Consider the following 19,537-nt stretch of genomic DNA (forward strand, 5'->3'; position numbering starts at 1 on the left):
AAAGGAAGAGGGCATAAGGAAAAGAAAGGTTTTATAACAGGTTTTCTTCTTTTGAAGCGTTTCCTCACCCATTCCTGGTCAACCACTTGGTGAGCTTCCGAAGAGGCAAGAAATCTGTATCATCTCGTAAAACAACCGAAGTAAGAACAGAAAAAAAAAAAAAAATCCTGACAAGTAAGATTACAGGACTGAAACTAATAATTTTCAATCCACAATGGTTTAAAATCTGGCATACACTTACTCCCTGCAAAATTTGCTCTGACAGCTCTCTGGGTCAGAAATCCATCTGATACACTATTCCTCATAATGTCCCAACCAGAAGAAGAAAAAAAAAAAAAAACAGACTACCAAAACAAACAACAAAAAAAAAACCTGAAAAATTCTTTATTATTTGCCCTCTAGAGGATCCTTTCATCGAAAAGATCAATCTCTGCTAATAAAGGTACACTCACGAGACTACCTTTTCAGTGTAGAAACCAGTAATTTATCCCTAAATTAAAAGATCAAATTTTGGCCCACTCATTGAGGAAATAACAAATCCTACATCCTGCCAGAGCACTACAAAAGGTGGGGGGGTGGAGGATCAAACCAGTCAGTCCTCTCTTGACAACTGTAACACTTCAAATAAAGCCTACTCTGCCAAAATGCACTATGCTACACTGAAGTTCAATTTAGAAAGTAGTCTTTCACAATCCCATCAATAACATTCTAGTAATTATAGAAATTCCTTATTCCTATTTCCTCTCAGCTATAAATGCATACTTGAAAAATACACACATTTTTGTGCAATGCCATAAACAAAACCCACATAAAATTTTTATGACAATCACCATACCAGAATGACAAGGTGCAATCATTAGGGAAAGCCTCACTTTCCCTAACTAGGAATGTCCCATCCTTGCCACCCATTTCAGCACAATATTCCTGGAGCAGTTTCTCAGCAGTTGTTCTCCCCTCTTTCATTTTACCATGGAACCATTTCTCTTTTAAGTGCAGTTCAGTACGTTTCACCTCCTAGACCAGAAAATAAGAATTTTTATAGTGCATTTCTAATTTTATGATTTCGAAACAAAGTACTTGTTATTGATATAACAGTCTACTATTTCAGGATTTCAGCTCTTCCTAGCCCTGAACCATCCTTCCACAAACAAGCCAATCACCTTTATAGTCACCCTTGACTCTCCTCCCCAGTCAAGCCATTTCTTTGGAGCAGTGATCAACTTCAGCCTTATTCAAATACGTAATCAACAGAAAGTGAAAGAATGCAGCAATGCAAACACCGATTTATATTTTCAAGGCAAAACACCCTACTACTAATTCACAACTTTTTCCAGGATTCATCTGTGTTCTTCCTTACACATTAATTATTTTACTGACATTAACATCTAGGTGAATGGGTAAAATGTTCTGCATGTGCAGAGACATCTCTGAACCATGCACATACATGTTAGCAACGAAAGAGCGCGCACAGAAACCCAAAAGGTCAGAACAAGAAACCACGCTGAACGTGACTGCTATTGCAACCCTTACTGAGCCTCATGTTTCTGCTTTACCGTGCACAACAGCCAAGTCATACATGCTCACCTGTGACAAACACTTTGCAAATGTGAAATGAACAACCCACACTGTGTAAGAGGTGTGCTGTATTACTAACACAGCAAAACATTAGTTCATCATACTGACTAGTTTGAGAATAGCAATAATACTTAGCCAAAGGCATATAATGACTTTGATTGTCAGTGCACGCATCAGCATTAGCATTTAAGTACCAAAATTGTATTTCATTGTCTTTGTACTCCTCTTTGCAAGTCCTCAGTTAGCCAAGGGAAAAAGTTATTTTATTAAAAATATGGTTAACTGGAATACCTTGGCAAAGACCCTTTTTAAAGTTTTGTATCTCCAGACACACTTGTTATCTGACACGGATCCTCTACAATTTCAACATCGGCATACAAAATACGCATCTATAGACACTGAAATAATCTGAGAGAATAAAAAGAACATGCTTAAACAACAAAACATAGCCATCACCTTTGATGAGTCTTCATCAGCATTCTGTTCTATATCATCACTGAATGAAAGCTTTTCATCAGCAATAGCACAGTAGTGCCGAGTCCATTTCTAAAAGTTGAGAGATATTAAAACCATTAACAAGACAGAGGAAAACTCACTAATCACAATTTCAAAACAAGGTATAACAATAAACAAAACACCTTCTTCCCCTCATTCACATCTGTTCAACTGACAATATTACACAAATGCTGAGAAAATTCATGTAAATTTCCAGTATTACACAACCTAGAAACAAACTGCAGCAAATGTCACATAAACTATACCTGTTCTATTGTGTCCCACATGTAAAGTTCTCCTTGTTGCTTTTTTTCTTCTTTCTTGTCTTCCAAGTTCACATCAATGTCTCCCTTTGGCCCCAGTTTTTTGTGCTTAAAAACAAAAAAAACCCACCACATTCATACACTCACACAGAATCATATATAAAACTGGTCATAGTATTTCAGCACACTCAGTATTACTGCAAGTATTTCCCTCCATTGCACAGCCTCCTTCTGTCATTACCATAACAACAGCTGTTCCACAAGGCTTTATGCAACAGGGCTGGAATTTCTTTCTTTAAAATTTAAATCTCATAATAAAGGTTAAAAAATTAGTAGAGGTATCATTCAAGCAATGAAGAAACAACTAGTTTGATAAGAGCTCACCATTCTTTAGAGGACAGAAAACATGAAGTGACACATACCAAGAAAGAAGGATAAAAGAAGAATCCCTCTGCAGAGTGCAAGACATAAGGAACAAAAACCAAAACAAAAAGATAAAGAGTTACAATGAATGGGGAATTCACTCTTCTACAAGAAAAATGAGCAGAAGGGAAATCTTTTATGAAAAGAGGGGATAAGTTCTGCTTTCTTGAGAGTGCTCACAAAAAACAGTAGTTCAAGGGGCCAAGGGTAACATCAAATACTTAACTGCAGTTAATGATAGGATTAATCGTCTCCTATCTAGTAATTCTCAACTACATTCAGTTCTGCACAGCCTACTGTAGGTAGATTTCAATTTGACAGGCTTATCTGAAAAATCCCACAGGCCCCTAAAGTAGGAGTTGCCTCTAACTGTTTACTGACAACATTTTCCAAACAAAAGCCAAATAACACTACTAGCTCACTGGCAGGTGCTGATCTATTTAAAGACTCTTTAATGCTCTTTTAGACAGGACAGAGTGATATGGATGTTCTCTTGTGCAGACTCATAGTAGTTTGTAATTCCCTTTAAATCAGATCTGTCATGTTATTATTCATGTGCCTATGCAACTCCCCTCTATGCTCTGCAAGTAACAACAGACAGTTTGGAGGGAAAAAAAAAACACCAAAAACTTAAGCACAGAACTTTTGCACCTTATAGTGGGGTGCTATTATTTCCAGTCTTACATTCAAGAGCTGTATGCTTATAACTATCTACCCTTATTTCTTCTGTTCAGAAGTTTAATACATAGGATGCAGTACTGTTACAAGAGCTGGAAAACTGAAGCATGGACAAAAGTAATTATTATTTTACTAAAGAGATCATGAGCAGCCCCCAGATTCTACACCTAATTTTACCTTTCAAAAAGTTCTACTGCAGTTTCAATCCGAGAAGTCTTCTTGCTGTTATCTGCCTCATGTTGTTGCACAACAGTAGCGAGTAAAGCATCTGTATTGCCCAGAAGGTAAGACACTAACAGTGACTGCTTTCTAATAGGAGCACCTCTGTGTTTCACAAGTGGCTCACTAAATTGCATATGTAAATCACACTGAGTTAGTAAACACCCATCAATTTTTGCAGTTTGCAAGCAATCCTGACAACTTAAGTGTGCAGCCTGCAAGTGCTTTGGGTTTCACTTGAATGAGAGGCATTCTTTAAAAAAAAAAAAAGTTAGTAACACTAATCTAACTTTCTATTCACGAACATACTTTTATCATTTTTAAGCAGGCCACATTGTGTAAGAAGTCTGTGACGAGCATCTGCAGCAGTGAACCCTTGCTGAAATTTAAAAGTGGCATTTCAGGAGCTGGAAGACCTTTAGAAAAGAGCTGACATTCCATCTGGCACTTGAACTAGCAACACTGACTGCAAAGAAAACCAATAGCGAGCACTTTAATATGTAGTGATACAGAACTCCATACAGTATTGCAAAATGTTACTAGTACACACTTCAAGCCAGGGGTTTCTTGTCTCTCAACAGAAACTAACAGCTAAGCTGTGAAGCCCCAAGTAGTATTTCTGGCTCCTGCTCTTGTTTTCCTGTTTTATCTATGAGCACACAAAGCAAGCCTACCTTGATGATGATTTTTTCTTTCAACTGGGTTGGTGATGGTAGCTGATCTGCACTGGCTTCAATAGGCTTCATTAAAAGCTGATCCCCAAATACCTCCTTGAACACTTTGGCCATGTGTCGCTGCTGCTCCACACTACAGTGCTCTTCAATTGACAGAATGACTGGGTATCTTTGATAGAGAAAAAGGTGAATGAAGACAATTTCTTTTTGCTACAGCTGGCAAGGCAAGGAAAACAGCACCCTCCCTCATGCCCCAGATCAAAGAAAATATTTAAAGCAAACAAGAAGACAAAAGGAATAGAGATAGAGACACAACAGATAACAACAGATGTGCACTCATAGAATCGTTAAGGTCAGAAGAGACCTCTGGAGGCCATCTAGCCCAAACCACTTCTTTGGGAAGCCCCAATTCCTGGCTTAGATCAGGTTGCTCAGAGCTTTGTCCAGCCAAGGTTTGAATATCTGCAAGGATAAAGATACTTTCCAAGCTCTTTGAGCACAGTTTCAGTGCTAAAGCACCATTATGTGAAAATTTGTTTCTCCTCAAAATTGTGTCTGTTTTCCTTCACATGCACTCTGAGAAGAGTCTGGCTCCATCTTCTCTATAAACATCCACTAGGTAGGGGAAGTCAGCAACCAGGCTCCCTCATTAACCTCTTCTCGAAGCTAAACAAACTTAGTTCTGCGAGCTTCCCCTTGGATATCACGTGCTCCAGCAAGACTGAAAACAGGCAGAGAAAGCATGGAGTACTTCAGTCTTCTCCAGTCCCCAAGTCTCCTGTCCAATTCAGCAACAGGCTCACATTTTTCTTAAATCTTCCTTTTGTTGCAATTGTACCTGTAGAAGTCTTTCTTGCTGTCCTTCACATCCCTCAGCAATTTCATCTCTGCATAAGCTTTGGCTTTTCTAATTTTGTCCCTGCATATCCAGGAACTACTTCGATATTCCTTCTGGGTAGCCTATCCCTTAATGCAAGTAGGGAAAACATCACACTGCATTCACGGTAATGATGGTCTGAAACCATAATGCATCATGTATTATGGTTGTCATTAACACAATATGCCTGTGCAGACACTGTCCCACATGAGAAAATAATGCTTCTCTAAGTCCAGCTGGTAAAGTGGAAAAACAGAGGACAGTGACAGCCCTACCTCCTTTCCAATTTTGGGGCAATATTTTTCATGTTAAGGACATCTCAGCACAAGTTATAGAAGGGCAGAGCAGAGACGCAGATTTAAACCCATGTTATCAGTTCAGGAGGCATGCTATGAATTCTACATCTTCTCAGCTGAGACCTCCCCTATAACATGAACATCACCTGATAGACATATTGCTTGTCACTTGTAGTATTTTTTTTTTTTTAAATTAAGACAGACTATTCAGCATTTGAAGTTTCACACTTCAATTTAATAAAAGAAGACCCAAGTAAGGAGATGGGAACCACTTTAGGGTACTCACTATCTTCCTTAGCAGCAAATTGTTATGTAATGGGACTTTTCCTCAAAACTGAATCTATTAAAGACCTACATTTGGCAACAATGAAGACTACTCAAATGTCATTATTACCCTATTACTTTTTGCTCTAGATTACAGAGAAAATAAGTTCAGGAAGGTCTAAGCATATAAAAAGAGGTTTAAGGAAAATAAATCAAAGCTTACTCAGATGCAACAAAGGCATGATCTTTGATTGCCTGTACTACGTCATCAAATTTGATCTTTGTTGTCCGTGTCCATCCGTGATAAATGATGGGTTTCCCATCAGGACCATCCCAGCAATCCACTAGGAAAGACAAGCAGTGGAAAAAGGGAGAGACCAAGCAGTTACTTAAATAACTCTAGTAGAAAGAACACATCCAAATCTTCAGTGTTCCACATACTGAGTCATAGACTTCCATGTTCTAATAAAATATTCTATTAGATGAATTTATATCTCTCACAGAGGAAACTAAGTTCACTTAAGTAAGAGCAATACAAATAAAATACAATATAAAATTTTCCCAAAGCATTATCATGTGGGAATCTGGAAATAAGGAATTCAGGCAGCTATATTGTCAGTCTACTAGTTTACAATAATTTTCCAGGGATAAATACACTCCAACAAGTAGCAAGTTGACAGCTTATCTCTTTTGTTCATTTTAACCCTGAAACTCTAATTTGAGATACATTTTGCATTAGCCAAATTGAACAGGCAGTTGCAACTAGTTTTATGAAGTAACTGGTGAAATAACATGAAATTAAAGTCAAACTTTTTGATAAGGTACACAAGCACAGGCATGAAGACACATACACAGTTAGTGGAGAACAAATGCACAAAGACATCAACTGACTTAAAAGCAAGTTAAACAGGATGACAAATGGCACCAAATTACAAAAACCTGTGTGCTTTAGGCTTGTCTGTATTACAACGAAGGGAAATAAACTATCTATCTATCTATGCTACACTAGTAATTCCAGTTTAAATCCTATGCTTTCATATAGTAGATCCAAGATTGAATTTTTGGTGTACAGTGAAATGAGATTTAGAAAGACCTTCTTAAAATTCCGTGGTAACAAGAATCAGAGCAAGTGAATTGGGCAATAGTGAGGCATAACAAAAACAAATTTAGGGAATCAGTGTTTTTAATATGACTAACTTTAACTTCAGAAAACAAACTAGTTCTTGATTTCGGTTCTTTTTTCTTTCTTGGTAAACAAGGGAAACTCTACTTATATGGACAGCATGTTACAAACCACTCCACAAAGTCTTTACTCACACTCAATACATCGACATCCCATTCTAAGGCACCTGATGTAAGCTTCTGTGGAGGACTCACTTCGAAGCTGGTCTCCTGTCAGATATCTAAGGAGTAAAAGGAAATTGTAAAAGACAGGCAGTCAGTTTCAACCATTTCCCACTCACTCGGCGACATTTTTTCTCCTGTCATGGAGAATGTATATTGAGGGGGTTTTTTTGTTTGTTTTTTTTTTTACTTGCGATGGAAGAACTGGACTCTGCTGAACCTGATGCTATCAGATTTTTGAATGGACCAAATTATAGGAGGTTAAAGGCTCAATCTAAACATCAACCAACTCTAACTGACACGTTTCTGGAGAGCAGATCAGGAGCTTTGAAACATACCTAAACCTCATCATGCTGAGGCATAATCATGTTGGAGGGATGTGGAGGCTATTTTGAGTGATACCACGCCCTGTACTTCAAAATATACCTATAAGCTATATCCATATCCACTTTATGTCATTCCCTGCAATATTTCATTTGTCCACCTCTCCTCCCTCTCTTTACACTTTTCATTGCAATGCTAGATGAGCAAATCCCCTTCATTTGAAGACAGTTCAAACTCATCATCACATAGGTTTATACTTGGGCTAAAAAGCTTCCATACCACAGATTGTCAAGGAAAAGGGCTGATTAGACACAAACTACAGAAATCAGCAGCTAAGTCACTAAGCATAAATTTCTGAAAGCAGAGAGGCTGCAACAGTTTCAACTCAAGGCTTCTTTTTATTTTTGTAACAGGGTTCAGGTTTGGGTTTTCTGGCAGCTAAGCTTGATTATATCTCAAAACCTCCAAGATCTTAAGAGAAGGGGAAAAGGAGTCCCACAAACTGTATTTGCTACATTTACATCCCGCTTTAGGAAGGTTTCACACATCCGTGCGGTATATTCCTGGCATAATTTAGAAGTATTACTTTCTCCTAACACATGCTATGTCTGTTTGAACAGGGATAGACAATGGGACTTTTGGTAACTTACGTGTTATGAGAGGAAGAAATCCAGTAGTGGGACAAAGGATTATTCATGTCCTGCGCATCTATTGAATCATATTTCTCATCCCAAATACTGTTTTCTTTTGCAAAAAGGTAAGTGAGGAACTACAATACAAAGAGAGAGACTGAATTTAAATGTGTTTACCATACAAGACTAAAAGAAACCCAGCAATGTAGCAAGAGAAGCCTAGAGGATCTGCCACCCAATTAACAAACTAGGAGCTAGCAGTGAGAGAAAAAAAGTCCACGAGGAACTATTAGAAAGTACCATTATCTTACCTCATCAACAAAGAGGAAGGGTTCAGCAGTTTCTCTCATAGTGTCATCAATAAACTTTGTCATTCGTTCTCGGACTTTACTAAGATCTTGTGCCCAAGATTCCTTCAGATAATAAGAATACAGTAGGAAAAAAACTTAGAAGTGGTGTTATTCTAGATAAAATCAAATAAGGAACAGAGAGACCTACAGATGTGATTTACTTCTCTCTCACCTGGCTAGTTTACTGCCAATAGATTTTATTGTACCCACATATCTTAAGATTTTCCTCTATGATGTCTAAGGAGGGGAAAAAAAGATCTTCATCTAAGTACCTTTATATAGATTTGAGGCCCAAAAGATACATGCTACATATGTACACAAGATGGATGCACACACACAGAAAAAAGCTGGCCTCCTAGAAGGATATTCCTTAACTATAATCTCTCTCATTTCTAAGTGCAATCTGAACATCCTTCTAATACAGTGAAATAGGGAGAAAAAGAAAGTAGCAAGCTTACACAGGAAGTGTAGGGCTCACTTTTCAATCGTATTTGCAAACCTGGAGCTTAGCAGCACCTAGCAAATATCGCACAATTTTTTCCCATGGTGTCTGTGCTAAATAACATTATAGAAGACCATGAATACACGGTTCCAATCCCTGCCTCCATCCTTATCTGCTTGCCGGTATGGGTCACCAAACTGGCTCCATTCAACAGAAAATTACCTTTGACTCGAATGCAGGCAGTTAGCTCAGCTTTTTATGTAAGAGCTGCTAAAATGGGGCCATGGCCAAGGCATTACCCCAGATGTACCTAGCTGTAACAGCTGTAACTAGGCCAGGCTATCACCTTTGACATACATCCAGTGTTTATTTCTAACCTTGTCTGTTCATCTACATGACTAAATGGAGACCTGTTAAAACCTTATTTACTTTGTCCACCCTCTCGTCCCCTGGTGCACCTTCCGAGTCTTTATATAGATGAAAAATAATAGTTCTTGTGAACTTCAATGGCAACAAATAAGGAGAAATCTTTCCAAGGCCTAATATCACAGCTGACATCAATCATATTCTATGACACATCACATTTCTTTTTAATGAGCATAGAATTCTGTGAGACAACCTCAAGAAAAAGAACTCAAAATTTCTGCAACCTTCCCACCTGCTGCTCATGTAGCAGGAATCTCTGAAAGTCATGGAGATGAACTGCTGAAGCATCTGGACGGTCAGTATTTCTTAAAAAAAAAAAAAAAAAAAAAAAAAAAAAAAAGGGGAAAGTGAAGCTAAAGAATTAACAGAGCAAGTGTCATCAGATGTTATAGCAAAAAATGATATGGATTTGTATCTTTGATTTACAGTATAAATGTGCTGCCACCACCAAGAAACTTTTTATAACTTCAATGGCATTTTGGTTAGGCTTGTAATAGTGTATTATCTAATTACTGTATTTTGAGCCTTTAAATAAAGCCTCCTGGATTCCTGATGTATTTTTCATAGTGATTCACTGGGAAAAGTACCAAATCTCTGCTCATTGCTTTGTAGCAAATGAGGAGCATTCACTTGACAGGGGTGGTGTTAAGCTTAGTTGAGGCATACAGAGACACTGTTCTTTTAAATTATCATAGAGCCACACCTCCACAAATAACTCCTTCCATGTATTACTCAGATGATCTACTATGACAGATCAACACCTCCTGAAAAAGGAGGCAAGATGCAGCTGCACCAAGAAAAAGTGGCACAACTACTTTCTCTTTTGTAGAACACAAATGCCGCATCATCTGGTACCAATAAGGTATTTATAACCTACCCATCCTTGATAAATCTGTGCTTTTAAGCAGTCTCACAAAGTTTAATTCATATGACATGACCAAGGGCTAAGGAAATATGCAATATACTTAGGGCAAACGTTTTAAGTAACTTCCTTAATCTGTTAGTGTAATACTCAAAACCAAGATAAACTGGTTTAATTCACAGTCAAAATGTTAGCAATGCCTGTGACCTCCCTTTTCATGCTGTACACATCTTCCTTAAATTTGCAAGTCCATCAAGTGAAAGATGCAGAAACTGTTACTATCAGCATTCTGCTCAAGTCTAGGCAAAGCCTGTGCACCACACCACTCTCCAGACTGAAGTTAAAATTTCTCTATCAAATTGTCCTTCAATAGTTCTGTTCAGCTCTTAGTAATATCAGAGGATAGGCAAATTTGCTTGTTCAAGTCCATACCATTTTGGTAGTCAGAAGGTAAAAGACATTTATCAAATTATATTCAGGACTTATTTCCATGATAAATTCACCTTTCTGAATGCAAAAAGATGTATCATTTCTTTTCACTTACTAAAGCATCAGAACAAAAAAAAAAAAACAGTGATGTAATTAAAAAACAATCCTGCAGCACTACAGCCATATGGAAATGTGGAAAGATAATACAAATGAAGAGTCTCACCCAAGAATGAACACAGAGGAATCCTTTTTGAATTCATCAAGAATCTTAAAACAAAAAAACAAACAAAAAAAACACAAAAAAGGGGGAAAAGATAAATAATAAAAGAATATGCAATTTTCTATCTAATTCCATCTAATAATGTCCACTGATTTGGGAAGGGGAAATATATGCATTTCTGCTCTAGAGAAGCTGCATACAAGTTGGCAAGACACATTTTGAATTAAACGCATAAGAAAAAACATACTGCCAAGGCTGGCAACTGCACTTCAGGCCTTTCAGTGTGAACACACGCAATTCTCAGGCAAAAAACTTGCTATTGATAAGGCACCTTATGCACACAGTCAGTCAAGTTTCTGTGGAGCTTTTATTGTTTGATATCCCAGAAAAACTGGAATTACGTATCATCCATCACATTTATTCATGTGAACATAAAACCTAAATTGCTTCCAGCTTGGCACAGCATAGTTACAGATCGCATGAAACTTATCACCTGACCAAAAGCAGTTGTTGAGCAAACTGAGGAGTTTCTTTGAAATGATCCACAAGGGGCGACAAGAAGAGTTTAAGGAAGTCAGAAAGCCTCCTTATTCTGTGTTTTACTCTTCAACTTTCTGCCCAAGCTAATTACCTAGACTTTCATGGCCAAAACTAAAACCCTGTCAGTAAATGGAGATTCTATATATACTACACAATAATTTCAGCATCACTTTTAAACAGCACAAGAAAGCTCTATTGCCAAAAGAAACAGCACTGACTTTGACTATCGAAGCTTCTATTTTAGCAACTGCAAGTTGAATCAACAATAAGCACGTCAAAGATATTTATGCAAGTAATTTCAAATTATGTGTTTTCACACAGTTTTAAAGGGTTTCTAACTCTCAGAGTCACTAAACGTATGCAGTTTCCACCAGCTTCACGAATCTGTGCAATGAATATGTGGAAACAGTAGTCAGGCAGTCGCCCATATAAATTAGCTAAAATGTAATTCCACTGCATTCATGCCTCCCAAGGACTGTCTGATCCATGTCTTGTAATGGACTCACCACTGGTAATCTCCAAGCATGAGAGATGATGAGAATAGCTGTTATTTGATGCTCAGGATACATCCCCGTGATTTACAGAATGTTCTTAGCGATAAAAGATTCATACAAGTATGGAAAAACCTTGCTCCTATCAGTAAAGAGATCAGCCAAGCCTAATGAAAAGACATTCTACATCCTGAACAAACTCACAAGAAAAGTTCTTCCCAGAAACCCCATTATATCTGTGCATATCTCTATTACCAACACACAAGGAGCAACATGAATGACTTATTCATCTTCTTAAGCCAATTGCTGATGGTGACTGTTATCTACACATCAAGTACAGTACTATACTCTTTTTCTGTTACAAGAATGGGGAAAAAAGAAAATTAGTAACAAACAGAAACAAAACAAAAAAAATCAGCATTCACTCTTTACTCTGATCAAGCAGTTTAACAGTATGAAGACTACTTATGAAAAAGCTTACCGATTTCTGTTGTTCAAACATTATTTTCTTGTAGAACAAATGAAATTGTTCAAAACTAAGCTCTTCCTTGTGAGCGCCTATTTCCTACAATAGAAAGTAGCACGCAGTGAATTTAAAATTCCCCGAACTGCATTTGAACAGCAAACAAGTTACTGTTACTCCAGCTGCCACCCTCTCACGCATTCTGTTCTACTCCAACTTAATTTGTTTTAACCACTTGGGATTTTTTTTAATTTATTTATTTTTTTAAGAATACAAACAAGTAATGATTCTTGGTTTGTGACATAGTGCTCCTAGCCCACATCTTTGGCCTTGCATTTTGTACCCTGACTCCATTTCCACTGTGTTACTGAGAGTGAAGTAGTGCCTCATTTAGTCATTGTTAGCTGGAGCAACAGAAGCAAGAATGTATGCTTTAAGGGTGGAGAGTTGGAAAGCAGGAAAAGGTGGCAATATTTAAAATTCCTGTAGGAATGGAAACGACCTTCAGAAGTTATTAATATTAGCAAAAGTTGGAGTGAAGAGGTTATTACTTGATCATATTGCAAAAAAATTCTTTTTCTTATATATGAATTTTATCTTAAACATAAAACATTTTCCTATACACTTGCACAGTATCAGCACCAGAGCTCAAAACCCAATGCTGGCTTTGGTCAACCCTACAATGAAAAGAAGGAACATTTATGTCTATATTTTCTTATAGCCTTAGATATAGGCAAAGCCAAGCTGAGAAATTAACCTATATAATTTATTTAACTGTACATGGTAAGAAGCAAAAATATGGGCAGTATCCTGAAAAGAAATAACAACACTTATCAGATAATACCAAACAGATAAGTTATCAGGTAATTACCACAAATTTATCCTTCAAGAACTTCATGCTGCTCACTTTGAAGTTTACTTGGGGAAGAACAGTTTTCAACTCTCTAAGACTGATACTGGGAAAAAAAGAAGAAAAAAAAAATATAGCAAAAACTCCACAGTTCTGCTGTATCTAGTCAGCTACTAATATATTTTTTATCAACACAAAAACGTGACTATTGAAACATTTTGGGTAGGGCTCATCTTGCATAACTGTAAACTTCTATAAACATAACACCTACATGTAAGCAAGCTAGCTATGTTTCCTAGTTAGAGGGGAGAAATAGGCATTTCAATTAACGTGGGCATCCATATCAGGATGAAAAGAACCATGCTGCAGAGACACCCGTTTCTCTCCATCAACAATTAATCAGATCTAGATGATCAGCTCAAATGTAGATGTTTACACATGGTCAGATGAACTGCAGCCTTTCTTCCATTGTTCCAGTCCCACTGAAACTGGAATATAGACACAAGGATATACCAAACATGAGCAGAAACAGAAAATAAAAAGCTCCAGTTTTCATTACCATTATAACCTTTTTCTCCAGCTGTTATTCACTTGGATGGCAAAATTGATTCACAGCAGCAAGACTCTCCCCTTCTGCAACATCTGAACATAACCTCATCCTTCTCTCACAACCAAGTCTTCCCAGAGAGGATTGCCTTTCAGGTCCATTTACACAGACCTGCTGACCCTTTTTACAGGGTTTCAGAGTGTCCACTGATATACCAGCAACACTTAAAAAAAAAAAAGTTTTCTAGATAACAGCAAGACCTTTCAAATAAGACATACTTATTTTAGATTTTAAACAACACAGTGCTTATATACACCAAGTATTTAAGCAATACTTATATACAAAGCTAAATTTATTAATTGCTGCAACACTTTCTGGCCGTACATCAAATCATGTACGATGTATACCTCAAACTTCTTTTGTTGAAGGAAGACTTTGTATTAGAAACAAACCTGTGAATAGCTTATTTTGAAAACCTCAATTTTCTTCACATCTTCCAGTTTTCTCATCAACCTCAGATTTTATTCCAGTGTCCTAGGTGCCACTGCCATAGCATCCTTCACTGCAAGCTCAGAGCAGCTCACAATATTTACTATACCTATCATCAAAATGGAAATAGGAGGTAGGGGAATGCCACTATAGCTCCTGTATGAACAGAGAGAGGGGTGATTTCTAAAGGAGCTGGGTGTCCAAACACTTTAAATGTGCCATAGGTACAGATGAGCCAATCTAACAGCTCACTGCTGTTACAAGAAGCAACCCCAACTCCTCTCCTTGTGCCCCACTCTGTTCTCCTGTTGCTATGGTCCCACTGCTTCCATAGGCCAGCTGTGATGCTCTTCAAACCTTCTGCTAACCTGATTCAACTTGCTAGGTGAGCAGAAAACTATGTGGCCAAGACAGACATAGAACAAGTTTTCCGCTGGCTTCACGAGGTCACCCAGCTCACCTCGTGCCCAGATCAGCGTCATAGCCAGAATAAGAAAAGGGGCTGGAATGCCCGATTAGCAGCACGGAGAGGTGGTAGAGGAAAAGGAAAGAGTGAGACTTCATCCATTCAGCAGCACCAAGCTGGTACACCAACTCAGCTGTCTCCTGTAGCCCCATTTCAGTCACCTGCTGCTCAACTTGTCTTTGGATAGCAAAGAACGGAAATTAGGTTGCATGTTCTAGGACAGAGTCTCAAACACTGGGTACTCTGGATAGGAACTGATACGAGGTCTCAGTGAGAAAGACACAGCATTACAGTGGGACATGTGAAGGGCACAGGGACAAGTCCTAGAGTGGAAGATGCGGGGAATCAATGGCAGCAAAAGGAAGCAGGGAAGAATCATGAGAAGCAGGCACAACGTCCATGGGTCCTACTGCCAATGCCCACAAAACATTAATGCAATACCAACAGTACCTGAGAAAACAAGGCTAAGGCACTCTGTCTTGACCTACATTGCAATTCATAAGCCATTAACTCTCTGCAAACACAGGGTCAGAACAGTCACCTGAAAGCAACAAAAACAATTAGCACCTAGACGAAAGTTAACACTTCTATTCTACAGCGTCCATACAAACAGCTACCCTGTGAGATATTCTCATCTCCATTGTGTAGAGAGGGAAGGAGGCAAAGCAAGAAGGAACTTAGCCAAAGTCCATGCCAAAGCCAGATTAGAACTCAGGAAATTCCTGGCTTTCCGCCTTGTCGCCAGACCTCTGGAAAAAAACACTTCTTTTAGGAGTAAGAACGAGCACTCCATTTGTACCCTAAACACCAAGCACAAGCAATTTCCTCTGGCCAGACAAGCGCAAGCCAAAACAAAGAGCTGGGACTTCATTACCACTGGAAAAAGAAAAAAATCAACCTGTGAAACAGGACTTGCCTGGAAGCCTAACCTTTACAATTAACCTCCCTAGAAACTGCAACACTAAACACAATGAAACTCAGTTCAAACTCCTTTCCTGAATTTTTCTAAAAGCATGAATCATCTATCAAGAGAACGAAAAACTGCCCTCTCCACAGTGCAAGTCCCCTTGATCCTAACCAGACTGCTTTGTAGTGATGAAACAACAAATGAAACCTCTTCAGCAGACATATACTGTCAGCCACAGCTTCTCTATCCTAACATTTGCTTTTGCTTCATGATCCCCACCAACATATCCCCATTGCAGGGCTAGTTTTTCAAAATACATCAGGAGGTATAAGCCAACATCGAGTAAAGGATGGTACTTTCCCCATTCACCACTCTGGCCAGCTTAGGAAACACCGTTTTGAAATGGTGTCTCAGCTCACACTGAAGCCAGCTGCACAATGCCACAGGCTGTCTGCAGAATGGTGTTATTTCCTGCAATAACACAGTCTCATTCACACAATGAAACATCACACTTTATTTCGCTTTTAGGAAAAGGCCTAAATGAGAGGAAATGCATGTACTTTTCTACACTGAATTACACCTGATAATAAAATGCATGTTCCAGACAAAGAGCAAAATCACGGTAAAGTTATAGACATGGGGAAGGAGGGGTTAACATTATTCTCAGTGTCACATGATTTCTAGAAACTCTAAGGAGAGGTATGCAACTGAATTCATTAAAAAAAAAAAAAAAAAAAGAAAAAAGTCTCCTTTGTTGTGCAAAAGCTACAAACCCACATCACACTGGGAGCTACAACCCATGGGACTTCCTTCACATGAGAAGCACCATGTCAGAGGTAATTCTATGGCTTTGGTCTATTTCAGTATATGGCAAAAAGACAAGCCCACGTAGCCAGGCCAATTGCTCAAAAAAAAAAAAAAAAAAAAAAAAAAAAAGAAAGATTTTGCCCTTATTCCAAACCACTAACTTGGCTTCCTTCTCTATCTACCCTCAAGAGTATCTTGTGTTTCCCACTGTTTAAGTAACTCTTTCACACAGTGCTACCCTGTCATACCAGTAGTCTTCCTCCTCCTCTCCTCTAATATCCTCAGGTATCTCTCTTATCTCCTCGTCCTCCTAATATTCTGTTCTGTTCTCCTCACAGTTCTGACCCCTGCAGGAAAGAATTCATGTTATTGCTGGGACAACCCTATCTCTGGACATATCTGACACTGCTGCCATGACTAGTTTCAAACTAGATACCACACATACTAGCCATGTTCAGGCCCCATCAGGACTGAAACAAGGGAAGGCTAATCACTTAAACATCTGCCCTGGATCTTTAGCAGCCCATGTTGAACTCTGCTTATGCAGCTTCATTGTTACTAATGCTGAAATAAGCTTTTAAAAGCTGGATCTGGTCTGTCTACATTACAGTGTAGTCATTCCAATTCAAAGACGCTTCAGCAATTATACAGTTCAAGCTGCTGGGCTCCAACTTGGCTACGAAAGGGCAAAGACCTCTATAAAGCAAGCAACCTAACACACCTGCACAGCTGAGCTGAATCTCTACAGTAAGACTGGGAGAAGAGAACTCCCTTTCCTCATTCTGGCAGGGTAATTCTAGGCCAAAAGCAAAACTATTTCTTTTTCATCATGTGCTTCCTCATTATACCACGTACATGAACATGAGTGAGTGCTATGAATACACTGTGTTTAGCAAAAGGCAAAACTCAAGTTGTTAAAGCAAGAGCAAATGCCATTTTCAGGGGTCTCATATTTCACATCTTGGATGAAGAAGTATTTATTTCTTTTCATTCCATGTTAGAATCTGCAACAAAAGTTCACTAAAACCAAACTGAACAAAGGGAGAGCTTCTTACCTATTTCTTCTCGTTTGATCAACAGAATAGATCTGCTTTCTCAGCCAGCTTGAGGAAAAGAGGGAAAAAAGAAAAAAAAAAAAAGGTTTAATCTAGGAATTATAAAAGAAAACACAGCCAATGAAATATCAAAATCCATAGAAGAAATTCAATAGAAATATTTAGAAGTCATAAGATACATCTCTTTTAATAAAGTAAAAACATTTCCAGGGCAGCATCTAAGGATTCAGCCAGTTTTATAACCATATTTGTAAATACATACTTTTCTGCTGCTTAATACTGCATTTTAAAGTCACATAAACAACACAGGAAGGGGAAGGGAGGGCAGGACAGAAAAGAATGAGCAACCAGAAGCTGTAAAAATAAGTGGATAAAGTGAGCCAAAACTTCAACTAATCTAAACTAGAGTAACTCCATAAAGTCAATGATTTATGCCAGCTGAGGCTGTTGGTTCAAAGATCTGTTAGATGCATAAAAATTAAAAATTAGGGGGGAGGGAGAGGGGTTTAAAGAGTTTTAAAGAAAATCCTCATTAGAGTGCATGTCAGTTTTAGGTGCACAGCAAAATACTATTAGCAGCATTAATAGTAAATATACACACACACACACCATTTTGATCTAAAGGATGAACACAGCATGTCATTATTAAGCTTATCCTCAGTCTCTACGGGAATCACTCTGCTGCACAAATATAGCCTGGAACCCAGTAGCACTTTGCGTAGCAGCTCGCTGCAATACCATACAATAGGTAAGAATAGATAAGAATACTTTCTCCCCAGCTGGAACGGCAAGTAAGTAAAGACAACATCAATGTCAAAGCCACAATTTGGTCAGGTAGCAAGTGAGGACAGGATATATCCTCACAACAGGTAACAGCAGTGACCACAAACAAAAATGTCAGCAGTGATGAAAAGCAATCAGGTACAGAGACAGCGTTAAAAGCTTGTCAACAAAACTGGCATTCTGATTGTAAGTAGTTTCAAGTGCAACATCCTTAGAAGCATTAAGGACGCAGTTTCACCATCATATGGCTGGCTGCTAAAAAGTAATCCTTAAAAATGTTCATTTTCAGCCTGGCTCTCTGAGTAAGCTGATCACATTGCCGTACAATGCAATGGGTCCAATAAAAAGGAGAAACCGCAAAAGCACGCCTTGGAATTATTGGGACACAGGACACATGGACATCTACTACAGCAAGCCTACTGTGATTGCATAAGACATTTGAATTTTCCAAGAAGTCAATGCACACTTACACCAGATGTTCTTGTGATCTCATTAAGAGATTCTCGTTTTGGTTTGGTTTGGTTTTGGTATACAGAACAAGGTAAATTGCAAGTCCACATTAGCGGATACAGCAGAGTGCGATTCCAGAACATGTATATAGCAAAATAGACATGGAGAATTTCCATATGAGCTTTCTGTATCATACACTAATTGGAGAGTAGTTGTTCTTAAGGTAACTGGCAGGCACCACTTGTTGCACCTTAAAAATTTCTTTCAGATTTTCCACTTTCAATTCCAAAGAAACGTCAAGTCTCACAAAGTGAAAATATGTCCACATACCTCTCTGTGATCGCAGGTGTGGGAGCACTCATGACCTCTTGATACAAGATATTCAAGCCACACAACCATTTATCAGCATCATCTTTAGAGTCAGCTGAAAAAAATAATATGGTGTGAGAAACATCAAAACGAAATCAACACAAAACCAAGACATTACTTGTGATGTTTAAACTCTAGTACACAAAGCTGCTGATTAACCTTTCTCTCTGATAAATCCCATTGCATAGCTTCATGTTGCTAATAATAAAACTAATAAAAACCAGCATAAATTTGGGGGTGGGAGGGTTAATTCTGGAAGCTCTGTCAAAAAATTCCTCCTTTTAGAAGTCTGCTTATCAGGGTAGGCAAGTTTCAATATCTCAGCAGAAAGACTATGAAACTACTGCTGAGCTCTTGTAGTAACACAATCAAAATTCATTTTCTCATCTTCAATTTCCAAAGTGGCAAAAGCCCAGAGACCTAAATCTAGAGCAACTTGAAGTGCACAGACAAAAGAACTCAGTGTTATAGCATAAAGCTAGTTCATTATATTCCAAGCAACCTACAAGAAAATTGTGAAGTACTGG

The 19,537-nt window shown here is 38.3% G+C and overlaps 1 protein-coding gene across 2 annotated transcripts in view; it reads right to left on the reverse strand.

Annotated features, from left to right (window-relative positions):
• The window catches only part of PLCG2 (phospholipase C gamma 2), a 71,302-nt gene that overhangs the window by 27,851 nt on the left and 23,914 nt on the right, over positions 1–19,537 (reverse strand). For both annotated transcript variants that reach the window (XM_076349054.1, XM_076349053.1), the window contains exons 4-17: positions 18,972–19,065; positions 17,409–17,456; positions 13,159–13,243; positions 12,306–12,389; positions 10,797–10,840; positions 9,515–9,587; positions 8,376–8,477; positions 8,083–8,201; positions 7,082–7,167; positions 5,988–6,108; positions 4,328–4,496; positions 2,337–2,441; positions 2,032–2,121; positions 836–1,014 (exon numbers count right to left, since the gene is read on the reverse strand). In XM_076349054.1, the coding sequence (XP_076205169.1) occupies positions 836–1,014; positions 2,032–2,121; positions 2,337–2,441; positions 4,328–4,496; positions 5,988–6,108; positions 7,082–7,167; positions 8,083–8,201; positions 8,376–8,477; positions 9,515–9,587; positions 10,797–10,840; positions 12,306–12,389; positions 13,159–13,243; positions 17,409–17,456; positions 18,972–19,065 (1,399 nt within the window). The remainder of the gene's footprint in view (positions 1–835; positions 1,015–2,031; positions 2,122–2,336; positions 2,442–4,327; positions 4,497–5,987; positions 6,109–7,081; positions 7,168–8,082; positions 8,202–8,375; positions 8,478–9,514; positions 9,588–10,796; positions 10,841–12,305; positions 12,390–13,158; positions 13,244–17,408; positions 17,457–18,971; positions 19,066–19,537) is intronic.

Source organism: Aptenodytes patagonicus, chromosome 11 (assembly GCF_965638725.1).
Source record: "Aptenodytes patagonicus chromosome 11, bAptPat1.pri.cur, whole genome shotgun sequence".
Classification (NCBI taxonomy): Eukaryota; Metazoa; Chordata; class Aves; order Sphenisciformes; family Spheniscidae; genus Aptenodytes; species Aptenodytes patagonicus.